The 13416-nt window shown below is 33.9% G+C and overlaps 1 protein-coding gene across 1 annotated transcript in view; it reads left to right on the top strand.

Moving 5' to 3' along the window:
- LOC120338092 (NFX1-type zinc finger-containing protein 1-like) overlaps positions 1–12432 on the top strand; it is a 29492-nt gene extending 17060 nt beyond the window's left edge. Inside the window, exons 20-35 of the mRNA XM_039406027.2 lie at positions 278–361; positions 703–795; positions 1719–1893; positions 3383–4190; positions 4508–4597; positions 4733–4886; positions 5039–5226; positions 5346–5424; positions 5728–5867; positions 5949–6337; positions 6994–7161; positions 8044–8194; positions 8729–8867; positions 9580–9739; positions 10192–10315; positions 11166–12432. Of these exons, the coding sequence (XP_039261961.2) occupies positions 278–361; positions 703–795; positions 1719–1893; positions 3383–4190; positions 4508–4597; positions 4733–4886; positions 5039–5226; positions 5346–5424; positions 5728–5867; positions 5949–6337; positions 6994–7161; positions 8044–8194; positions 8729–8867; positions 9580–9739; positions 10192–10315; positions 11166–11303 (3080 nt within the window). The 3' untranslated portion in view covers positions 11304–12432. The remainder of the gene's footprint in view (positions 1–277; positions 362–702; positions 796–1718; positions 1894–3382; positions 4191–4507; positions 4598–4732; positions 4887–5038; positions 5227–5345; positions 5425–5727; positions 5868–5948; positions 6338–6993; positions 7162–8043; positions 8195–8728; positions 8868–9579; positions 9740–10191; positions 10316–11165) is intronic.
- The last annotated feature ends 984 nt before the right edge of the window (positions 12433–13416 follow it).

Here is a 13416-nt window from a genome sequence, read left to right as displayed (position 1 = left end):
TATAGATAGCATAAACAATATAGATAAAAAATTGTTTTTTTTGTTTACTGTGAAAATTTTGTGTCGTTAAAATTAATATTTTGGACAAAATTCGATTAATTCATGAACATTCTACAAAAAAATAGAAGCACCCACTATGCAACGCGTAATTGAAATTTAGTTACCTTTGATTAATTTCTAACTTTGCTGAGTGCCTTCAAATACGAACGTCAAGTTTTGAATACTATAATAGTATAGTATATATTTTCTGTCATTGTCAATTTGAGTTACATTTTAGGGGAAGAGAATTTTGAAATGATGGAGGAAGCTGACGTAGAAGAGGAAGCAGATTACGAGCTTGATCGACGAATATTAGAAGAAGGCATGTTTATATTTTAACTAAATGGCTAAATAATTTGAATTTTTTGTTATCCCTGGTATGTCAGTGACCATTAGTGACTTCGAAATGACTGTTTTTCACATCGTTTGTAAGTATTTTTTAAACCCTTTCACAGGAAAATATTTATACCAAGAGTGAAGAATCGTCAAAATTCTCAATTTACAAAGTTTTTTTTTTCAAATATGAATCTGCAACAATAAATGAGCAAAATGTATTTCACATGATTATAGTTTCCCACTCTAATTATCAGCATCTTATTCAAATAGATCTGTAGTTAAACTGTAAATGTAATAATAGTTGTTGTAATCTTTTCTTTGGTTTAGATTACATGGATGATTATATGGAAACAAAGAGAAAGAAACAACAGAAAAATGCATATGCAAGTATGGATTCTGCAAAGTTCGAATCTCTCAAAGGTAGGCTAAGAATTTTGAAATATTAAAAAAGTATGGAATGTGCGAAATTATTCAGTCGTTATTTGGGATATCAGGAGAACTTAAATATAGCAATATTCAGAATTAGGAGATAGACGGACAGACAGATAGAAATTTATTCACCATCCAGTCATTAGCTAACAGATCAAAAAAAAAAAACACACAAATAGTAACACTCAATTAGTAAAAGAAAAGAATCGACTAACATGAATTCAAATATCTTCCATAATTATCTAAATTCAAATGGACTCATATCATGATTTTGTTGTAAGATGAATGCATATAGAATATTTGAAATCGAATTAATTGCAAAGTAGAATTGGGAATTCTTAAAACATTTTGGATATGTTCCTTTTTAATGGCCACGCCGTATTTTAGACATCTGGCACACTCAAATAAATCTTGTCATGGAATTATTTGTCCTAATCACTTTTTTCCAGTTATGAAATACTGCTGATACCGACTAAAGACTAAAAATAGGCTGCGTCATAATAGGGAGTATTTTTATACATTTTTCTCCAATTTCACTACGCGTTCATAACGTGTGTGTCACAATGTTTTGGCGTGAAATTTTGCATTCATAAACACCTGTGTTTGCTTTTTATGAGGTACAACAACGTTTATAATCTGGTCAAATAATAAATTTCTTAGTTGACATTGACTTCATATTATTACCAAAAATATTATCGAATTAGCTGAAAATTTGCTGTCAAAGATAGTTTCAAAATGTGTACACGTTAAATAAGTATTTTGACATATTCAGCTATACAGCAAAAATATAAATTATAGGAATTGATTTAATTGAGATCATTGCAAGTAGTCCTTCTATCTAATATAGACTCGATGTTATGAAATGCTTTTTAGACAAGGGCAGTATACAGATTGAAAGTTATGTTGTATTACAGCATTCATTCCCACAGTTGATGAAAATGGATTTCAGCTTCCTAGCGAAGTTGTGAAGAAAGCAGTTAAAAACTTGAAGGAAGCGCAATCGAAAACCTCGATTATGTCTGATGCGGAGGTTTTTTCCGTCAGAGATATTTATCAATTAAAACTGCACGATAAGTGGAGATTATACAGGTTTGTATTTCCATGAAATACATCGTTTTATATTGTTTTAATATTCTACAGTTTCAAATATACTTGTATTTAAATAGCATGATGGCTTTTGCTCTAGAACAGGGGTGTGCAACCTTTTTCGCAGGCGGGCCAAATATCAATAACTGGGTGAAACCGCGGGCCGCACCTTCACTTAACATGGGCTTTCTATTAGTTGCATGCACAAAATAGAGTCTTTTTGTTATTGAACTCATGTCGTCATCATAAAAGGTTCTTGCAGGAATAATGAGTTAAAACGCATAAATTTCTTAAAACTATAATTCAAATATATTGTCACACCCAATTTAAACAAAATCAATGAGAAATTTGCTGCAGGATTCTTTTCCCAACTACTTTTATCCAAATTTGCTTAAAAGGAAGTGCTAGCAATTCGATATAACGTCCATTTTAGTAAAAAATATGTAACCCAAAAGTGCCATGTTTGAAGCCATGACTTTTTTCAAATGTGGAAAGTTATCTTGGTTGAGATGTTCTCGGTATAATACGCCAAGATTCATTTACAAATACTTTGCTGTCAAATCTTATTCTAGATTAGATTTAAACAAAATTAACTGATAGGCTACCAAAACTCATTTAGCTTTTGTATCTCATTTTTCTCTTAATATTGAATTTTTTCAAACTGCTTTCCAGTTGACTAATCTTCAATTGCCCGTTGTAATAAATTCATTAGCGTCTGCTCCGTATTTTCATTTAAATGTTCGCTGCTCGGCAAGTGACAGCTTTGTGAATCGTGTTGTTCGCTTCGATGTTAGGACGTTGTAAAGTCATAGACATAGATAATAAATTGGACTCAAATATAATCTTTGCAGCGCAAAGGGAAACAGATCAAACTAAATTAAAAAATAGTTTAGCTGGCCACACACCCTTCAAAATTTGCACTTCTCCGCTGGCCGCACGATTTCCCCCTCGCGGGCCGCATTTGGCCCGCGGGCAGCACTTTGCACACCTCTGCTCTAGAATATGCGATTTCAAATATTTCTATCATCACATTGATATTTGAGTTATCATTGTTCTTAAATTATTAAACAATTTGTCCCCAAATAAAAACAAAACAAAATATGGCTAATACATAAAATATCAAGTTTCGTGCTAATGTCAACAAGTAGATCAGGGGGTGCAACCAGCGGCTGCAGGCAAAATTAGGGCCCAAAACGAAAAGTTGTGTCGTAGGCGGTGCCAATTTTGAATGGTGTCATGAAAAAGTTTTCAAGTTAGTTAAATGAATAGTACATGTAAATAATTCTAATTCCTTAGCGCTGCAAAAGCTTGTGTGAAGCGAACAACGCACATCATATAATATCAATAACCAAAATTTGTGTGCCTACAACTTCTAGGAAGCCTATGTTAAAAGTGCGGCTGCAGTTTCATCCAGTTAGTTGTATCTTGCCCTTCTGTTTTAATTTTTGAAGGTTGCACACACGCAATGTAGATTATTACGATTATATTGCAGAACCTGGGCAAGTCGTTGGCGTGACAACTATAGAAAAGATTCACACAATGGCTTGGAGGAATATGCAAGATTGTTGCGAGAATTAAAAGACTTGAGAGATCTTGAAGATGGAGAAATTTTGAAAGAAGCTGATGTTATCGCCATCACAACAACAGGAGCAGCAAAATATCGCAATATGATTCAGAAACTCGACTGCAAGATTGTGGTGATCGAAGAAGCGGCAGAAGTTTTGGAAGCTCATATAGTAACGACAATGCCAAAAGCCACTAATCATTTGATTCTCATTGGTGATCATCAACAATTGAGACCTTCGCCAACTGTTTACGAACTTGCCAAAAAATACAGTCTCGATACTTCACTTTTTGAAAGATTGGTGAAAACAAATATTCCGTTTGTCACGTTATCCTTGCAGCATCGTATGCGTCCTTCTATTGCTGACCTTATTCGGCCGGAGATTTATAAATCACTCAGCGACCATGAAAGCGTTTTCGGACGTGCCCAGATAGACGGAGTGGAAAAATCACTTTATTTCATTTCCCATCAGGTACCTGAAGAAAGCGTTCAAGATGGTAAAAGCAAGAAAAATCTACACGAAGCGAAGTTTTTGTCAAAACTTTGTGAATATCTTTTGCTACAAGGATACAAACCAGAGCAGATTACAATTTTAACGATGTACACTGGTCAGCTTTTTGCGTTTCGCAACTCCATGTCTTCAAAAAGTCGCGGAGTACGAGTAACTGCTGTGGATAATTTTCAAGGAGAAGAAAATGACATCATTTTGCTGTCTTTAGTACGGAGCAACTTTGAGGTAAAACGTCCTGTACGCTATGACGCAATATGCCATAACTTTACACGGATACTTAGTGATTAATTGTGATATTTCGGCTCTTCGTATCTCAATTAGAAAATATTTGACCCCCTCGTAAATCATGTTTAGTCAACTCTGCCTGGAATGTTAACTGCGCGAATAATTGATTTTGCTTTTAGGCGATTTTATCTCCCTCTGAGAATAGTATACAAATCCTATTTTAATATTCAAGTTCATACGCTATTTTATTAGAACTACCTGTAATAATTGTAACATAATTGAACTGAATATTGATCAATTTCTTTTTTATATTTCAGGGCAAAATTGGATTTCTCAGCATTGATAATAGAATATGTGTTGCTTTATCTCGAGCAAGAAATGCATTGTATTGCATAGGAAATATGACGGTAGGTACTGCAAACTAAATCAGCAATTGTGAAATATTCTGTATTTTATCATTGCTGTGATCATATCACAATCAGCAACTAATCTGGTGATACTTCTTAACTCCATTATTCAGGGGTACAAATTTGTATTTCCAGTTATTAAAAGCCAAGAGTGGAATGTGGAATAATATAGTGACTAAGCTAATGAAAAATAACAATGTTGGTGAAAGCTTGAGACTGCAGTGTCAAAATCATCCTGATCGATATACAGTAGTTCGTGCTGCAGAAGATTTCCTGCAGGTTGCTGAAGGCAAGTTGAGTTTACTTTAAGCGTGTATGTGCATAAGCCTTTATTTCCCTTTTTTGTCTTCACATGGCTCTGCAACCGTTTTAGAATGTTACGTGCAATACTTAGACCACGTACTAATTCCATTACTTTTCTTACAAAAAATATAATACTAGGTGGATGCACACTCTCTTGTACATACCAACTTCCATGTGGTCATGTGTGTCCAAGACGATGTCATCCAGGTGATCATTCCGATGCCAAATGCATGAAAAAGTGTACAAAAACAGTTTGTGATCTGGGTCACAAGTGCAAGAAGAAATGCTTTCAAGATTGTGGAAAATGCATGGAATTAATTTTGAAGGTAATTTACTGATATAATAGTATAGTGTAATAAAATTGTTATATATGTTTACAATGTCACATTAACTACCATATGTATACTATTAGAAAGAGGACATCATTACATAAATTCTCATTCAGGATTTACCGTGTGGACATCAAACAAAGGCTCAATGTTATTTGCCTGCTGAGAGGGTAGTGTGCAGAGTAAAGATAACGGGTATGTGTTTATATGAAATGTTCGAAGTTCGGCATGAATTTAAAAAAAAATTTATTTGTGTTATTTCTGATTTGTTTCAAATTTACTAAATATAATTTTAGATGAGAAAACAGTCATTTGCGATAAATTCCGTTTGTGAAATTTTTATAAATAGGTAATGATTATGATGATATTGGTATTACTTTTTATTATTAATACAGCGTTAAACTATTTAATTATGGTTAGTTCCTTAGAAATTTTTCTAGTATTCCTCTTAAATTTCGGAAAGCAATGTTGCATCAATATATTAAAATATTATTTTAGAAAAACTTTCATGTGGACATGAAATCACAGTGGATTGTCATCTTGCTGGAACCAAGAGTGTGGCTGATTGCAATGAAAAATGTTCCACGTTTTTACCTTGCGGCCATTTTTGTGGTGGCACTTGTTTCAAATGCTTTCAGGTATTTTACCTTCAATTTTTGTTTTCGGATTACTTTCGTGATAGCGCTTCTTACTTTGAAATTTTACTCATCTACTTCCAGGGTCGACTTCATATTCCATGTCAACAAAAATGTAGTAAAATGCTTTGGTGCGAACATAAATGTACTTCTTTATGTTCACCCTCTTGTCTACCTTGTATATTCCCATGCACTAATTATTGTGATCATGCGGCATGCAAATTGTCGTGCAGTCAGCCATGTATTCCATGTCAAGAACCGTGCACCTGGGAATGCCAGCATTACAAATGCCGACATTTGTGCGGCGAACTATGCGATCGACCACGATGCAATATGCCTTGTGAAAAGAAACTTAAATGTGGCCATGATTGCATTGGAATATGTGGAGAAAAATGCATTGACGTGTGCAAGTTTTGTAATGAAAAGAAATACAAAAATCTTCTACCAGCGTCAGATGGGGACGTTGAACCAAGGTAGAGTGAATTTGAATGTATGTTTCCAAGCTCCAAACTTCTTATGAAATCTGCAACACGTAGAATAAACACATCAGGCATATTGATATTTAATGCATATATATGTGAGACCTATCTCATACGTCATCTTTGACACCATCGAATGTACAGCAAAGAAGAAACTTTACGACCAATAAATAATCCTCTTAGTGTTGCGGAAAATGGTATATAGGTACAGAAAAGCTTCTTATTTAGTCAATTGCCTTCGATACAATTGTTTTTCTATTTATTCTTTCATAGAAATGGATGATTCAGAAGTGTTTGAATTATTTTTGCTTTCAAATCTTGTTATTCTCAAAGTGGGGGCTAAAGAGTGAAAATTGCCTAAACCAGTGGTTCTCAACCTTTCTCTTTCGTGGCCCACTTTCGTTGCACTCATGCAGAGGAAAAACTAAAAATTACTTCAGCAAAAATAAACACTTCCACTTTATAATTAAAATGAGCATCGCCACTCGACTACAATCAAATTTGAAAATTACTCTAGCAAATTTCAATAGATTTGTGATCCACCTGAAAAATATTCTGCGGACCAACCGTGGGCCATGACCATGAGATTCGGTGTCCTTAACCATATATTGTGATTCATAGTTTTTTTACAAAAGATGATTTTTACCCAGATTCGTGGAACTTGATGGATGTGGCCACATTTTTAACGTTCATTATCTTGACAATTTGATGGATTCGTTCGACGAAGCATTCCCGATAAAACATAAAAAATGTCCAAAATGCTCTAAAGCAATCCGTTGGAACCAAAGATATGGGAACGTTATCAAGAGGAAGTTAAGGTAACTGTTTTGCGACTTTGATCAATACATAACATTGTGGGATTGACACTTCTTCAAAGACGATTATCGTTGTACGACAGTATTTTACTCCATGTAGTAATCTGCTTGGCAAAGGTATATTATGTCATATTTTTGTAATAATTTTGAAATGTGCTACTCATTTTTGTGTCTCAAATTAAACCTTTTGCCCAGATTAATAAAATTAACGATAAGTAATATTATTATTGAAAAATTTAAAAGAAATTTGCAAGAATTAGGAGCATTCTTTATCAATTTCCAGTCATCGTAATTGCTGCTTATAACTGTTTTTGTTTTAACACGCTTAGTTTGATATGGCACAAAGGCACCGACGACCAATTTTAATCATCAGAATAATACCTGATTAAAACGAAATTTAAAATATAACAATCAAATAGACACCCATATCTGGATAAGTAGAAATGTTTACTCCGAATGCATTTTTATTCTCTTTCATATCATATACGTATGTTACTTCCTTTCATACCGTGTTTTGCAAGAGCGTTACCAGCCCAGAATTGGGGGGCGACCGATTTTTTTCATACAATGACATAGTACGACTCCTACTCGTGTTTTTTGCTCCAAACAAAGCTAGACAAAAGCAGCCACTCCCACTGATATCTAATATTATCTCAGAGAGTCTCTCCAGACTTACTTCGCAGTTGAACAACGCATTTTTATTTACTCGGTTGGTCCATTTGGTGACAGTATTTTTGATAGCAAGCCAGTAAACGACCGGTTTTCAGTAAATCGTTCAAGAATAAAGCAAAATGGTGTGGAAAAAGGCGTATGTCTCACTGCAAATACCGCGAAATTGCTTTTTAAAATAGATATATTTTATCACTCTACCTATATTTCTTACAGAGACATTAACGCAGTGAAAGCTAAAATCAAAGAATCTGGTGCTGTTGATCCAAGCAAGTTGCATTTATTGAAAGTTAATTCTGTACAACAGTCCACGAAAATTACTTCAGCATTTCCGTTTCTTGGTCAAGCATTGGCAAAATCTATAAAGGTATTTCGATATTTATTGAATAAGCAAGCTCTGTGGTTTTGAGTGATTCGTATTCTATGAGACGCAAAACTATATCTCCATACGACATAAACAGGAAAGAGGTGCTGAAATATATGGGCACGAAAGCCCAAACGTTGTAGTACGGGTATGCAATCTATCACAGTAGCCGATACCGCAGTCTTAACGACTTTGCCTGACCGCCACAGGGTGCGCAATTTTCAATTTTGATGACGTCATCGCACACAAAAAGACGAGTCCACAGAAATTTTGAAATAGATAAAAGTAATAGCATCTAGCAAAAAATACAATCGTTAAACTCTGGAAAGTTCAAAGCAATCGGTCTTGTAATCAATGAGAAAAGCGATTTGTTTCATACGCTAACAATAGGAATGCAGAATGACAAAACAATCGGATCCATTAGGTGTCCCTGTCGGCGCTATCCCGATATCGATTCACGTCTTCACCTGTTCCAGATTGATTTTCTTCTTTGTATAATTCCCGACACTTAAGTCTTCCATTTCAAATAAATAACAGAATAGTTTGGATCATCCAATAAACAACATCTTGTTGATACTTGAAAGGAAATTAAACAATCTCGAAATTTTATCGATTTTAAAAACATTTTTGACCAAAGAAGTGAAAGGAACGGAAAATACAAGTAAACAAATGAAAGGTAAGAATCATCGTGCAAATATATTTTTTATCATTTAGTTAATTATAGTTGTTACATATATTTATTTTTGGTAGAAAATAGTCACAAAATGTATCTTACAAATTTCACAATTGGTATAGTTATATAGGCGCTCCGGAAGTATTCGTACCAAGATGACGCACAACCTGAACTTTGACTTGATACACATACTACGTTTAGGTTGTGCGCCATCTTAGTACTAATACTTTGGGAGCACCGTTATATAAATCTTCCTCGACCGTTTGCACGTCACGTTATTTTGTCCATCCAAATTCTTTCATCAGGCCGACATAGTTACACCGATTTTCTGAATACGATTCAATTCAAAATGCAAAAATCATGTGGTATATTTCATAAAATCGTTTTAACATGATATTAGTTGGATATATGAACCAGCAAAATCCAATCAATTGAATTTAAATCTAATTCAAGGATGTTAATATTTATTAACAGTGTTTTTTAGGTAGAAAATATCAGAAATAACTATTTTCCCAAAGTTTCATAGATCCATATTATTTATTCGAAAGAAAATATGGTTACAAAATAAAATTATCAGTACGTAAGTTTTTGTGTACAATGTACTTAGGAAATATAGAATCTATATAACTGCAATATGCTTGAGACACGTAGTCTGCGTATGACTTACGCAAAGCTAAGATGAAATCCCGCTAATTATATAATGAATTTCTCGAAGACATCGAGCAAGACATCAAGAATATAGCAAACTGGATTATATTGCCTCGCTCAACTTGGTCAAGTCACGAATCAGAAAATCTTGACGCCGAGTTGAAAAGGATTGAATTGAGTGTTCGTTTCCTGAAAATATACGGTGAAATCAAGGGCGAAGTTTTAAGGTGAGTTGTATTTATAAAATACAGCAACTTTTGAATGCGTTTTCTGAGTAAAAAAGCAGTAAATTCTAGAAATACTTAGACTTACAACTGATCATATTTTGAGCCGAATGCAGAGCCGTGAAGTGGAGAATCGCAGTTAGCCAGTTTTTTGTTGGGATCGGAGCCAGTGTCGTATTTTTGAACTATCCGGAGACAAATTCTGAATTCACTGGAGTCGGAATTGCAGACTTTTAAGGATGATAAAACACATCAACACTTCCTGCAAAACTCCAGAATCATTAGCTTACTAATATAACGGTTCTTGTCAACTTCGCTGTGGCATTCTTGCAAATCCTAGCAGGAAACACAGAATTTATCACAAATTACTGACGTACCGTAAATGGAATCCTGCAAAATGTATTGTTGTCAGATTGGCCATAATTTAACAACGGTGTTTGGATTTATGTTTTCAGTGACAAACCGACAATAGCTAGTGTTTTGAGACGAGCTAAATCACAATTGTTCGATATCGCCGAAAGCATGACTAAAGCAAGACGGGATGCAATCGATGGTCTCATCCACAAAATGAACATATATGTGAGTATCATCGGACATTTATAATATAATTTTTCTTATTTTAGTTTTATTACGAGTTCTGGAACTAGCCAAGTGACTCCCGTAGTATTTGTACCTGAAATTATGGCCTAACCTTAACCTGATACATATTCTACGTTTCGGTGTCCGCATCTTGATTCACATACATCGGGAGTACCGTCTGTCGCCCATCGTTGTCAAGCGTTCTTATTTTTTTTTTAAAGTTGCCTCTGCTAGGGGCCAACGTTGTCATGCATAATCTTACGCGTACAAACGGCGTTCCCTTGGTTTCTAATTTACTACTAATATATAATTGTTATGTTCTGCTACGTTGTGTACTTATATTATATCTGGCTACTTCTAATAGCACTGACTGATTTCCGCTTCAGTATGTTGTATTGCAGAAACTTGTATTTGTTAATCAAAACATTACACACAGATTATATTGGATACTAAAGCACACACGACGCCAGCTGAACATAAAAAACTGATAGTCAACTCTAAGATGACCTTTGACCCTAACTGATAGTTGCCATACATTACAATTATTGAGTGCAATAGGTTTAATTTATAAATGGTATTATATAAATTCACCTTACTGTAAGTTCAACCACAAGTAATGGAATTATCATAATGATAATGAGAGAAGATAGAAATCGAATACTAAAATTCGTTTTTACGTGTAGAAAGTAATTAAAATAGAGAATGCTGCTTCTCTGTTGAGAACGCACGTTCAAGTATTATCATTTTAATTGCTTCTTTAATTTTTTTTTTGCATTTTAATTATTTTTTATTCCGTTTTTATTTTATATATTTTTTATTTGTTTATAAAACTTTTTGTTGTTATATTCAGTTGAAGATATCTGATGATTCCCTGTCAGATATTTCACGTCTGAATGAAGATTCAATGTTTGAAGCTACAGAACAGAATGTTCATAATGAATGGTTTCGAACATTAGACGGAGATGTCGGTTTCTCGTTACTACTGTAATTTACAAATCCATAACATACTGACCAGACTTAAAGAAAGAAAACTGTGTCTAAATCATAACAAAAATGATTTACTACTAATGATTTTGATTGTTGTCAGTAATAATGACTTAAGGCAGAATTTTCAATATATTTTCTAAGAGTTATTTTGAACTGTATATTTAACGATATTTCAATAAATCTATGTATTTATATATATAAATATGCATGCAAATATTAGTGCCGATTTTAAAAGATAAAATTTGTCTCAGTCGGTGAAAGTATACAACTGCGATGTGTAATTATTTTAACCTATCGATATCATGACGCATATCGCATTGTAATTGATGGTGCGGTTAATTGCTTAAATGTGGTAAAAACGTCATAAAAATAAAGTTGATTTTTAGCGTATTTACGACATTTTTATTCAAAAAAAAATGGTATTGCTACATGGCGATTTTCATGTAAAAATGGTATTGATAATCAATTAATCAGATGTAAAAATTTTATAAATCAATTAATATTTATTATTCAATATCATGATTAAATTCATTTACATTTATTCGTTCACCAGATATCACTAATATTTAACACCATAGGCGCAGTCACCCAACATCCCCCAATCCAAAATTTTCAGCATGTTTTTAACGCAATTTTCCAACACCATTTTGCTATATTCTTGAACTATTTACCAAAAACTGAAAGTTTCTTTGATTGCTATCAAAAATTCCTTCACCAAATGAACCAAACGTCACAGATGGAAATGTGCGCATACATATCTTGGATAACTTCGATATCGAAGTACATCTGTGAAACGATTCTTTAAGTTATTGTTAAATATCAGTGGCTACTTTAATCTGGCTTTGTTTAGAGCAAAAGACACGAGTGAGCGTCGTTTTACGTTATTATACATAAAAAAACAGCTGGGCTGGCTACGCACTCATTCAACACTGTAATTATGGAAATAAAACTAAACACCATAGAAATTCGCGTGATCAATTTTGAGGTAGGAGTGAAAAATGTACCCATGTTAAATATTGTGTTAGTGGCATCGTAGAGATTTAGGTATCACTGTATTTAAGTGTGATTTCGTTTATCCTTCTTATACATGTAACTTCTTCTGCTTTCTTCAATAAATTCAATCAAACTAATTTGTTTCAATAAATATTGTGTTTGATTTGCATTTTGAGGGGCGATAACATTGATCCCACAGATTTTTAAAATAAATAGAAGCAATAGTTTTCTAATATGGCTGGGCATTTTCGAATACCCGACGATTTCAGAATCAAATCGGATATTGTTTTCGAATCTCAAATACTGAAAAGATATTCCATTCCATGTGATTTTTTATTGTGATGGGTCAACCAGACCAGATAAATTAATGAAAACATGGAATCCATCACTCAGACAATTTGCTGAGTGTTCGCACACAATAAGAAACTTATTCCAATAATAACTAATTAGGAAGGGTAGTGTCCTATGCCCGAATTGTATTTCCAAAATATGGCTTCACTGCGAAAATTGAGGAACTTACCTCAACCTTTGGCGACCAAATATAAAACAAGATGGTGGCGATTCGAAATTTTCGTTTGAATATATTCGATTAGATGTGCCTAGCCCAACCTTCTAGCGACTACAACAGGCTTAGATCAGTAGTTCAAGAGAAAATCGTCTTTTTCACAACAACAACAAAATAATAAAACAAAAATAATCCACGGGTCCATTTCGTATCCAATATTAAACATCGTTACCATAGAATAGTGAAGGCAACATTATGAAGTCAATATGGTACATGCGTGGTGTCATTTCAATACATTTTTATCACGTGAATTTCAGTCTAGAAATTCAAGCCATCATTTCGTGTTGAGTAATATGTTTTGGGAAACAAATTCGTAAATATGTCTTACTATGAAAGCGAAGATAAGGCTCAAATAAGAAGGAATACAATTCCCAAGGTACAATATCTACCTGTACCGTCACTGTAAATGCATCAGTTTTGGTAGCATTAAACGTTTCAATGATCGTTTGCAAAGTTCGATTTCGACGTGGAAATCAATTATCATCCATCGACCCGAGTGCAAATTGCTCCAGGTGCGTTTTTGTTGTGATGTGTGGGTGATTTAGCAGGTAAGCCC

Source organism: Styela clava, chromosome 10 (genome assembly GCF_964204865.1).
Source record: "Styela clava chromosome 10, kaStyClav1.hap1.2, whole genome shotgun sequence".
Lineage (NCBI taxonomy): Eukaryota > Metazoa > Chordata > Ascidiacea > Stolidobranchia > Styelidae > Styela > Styela clava.
Note: the sequence above shows the minus strand (reverse complement) of the source record. Positions and strands in the feature narration are given on the sequence as shown.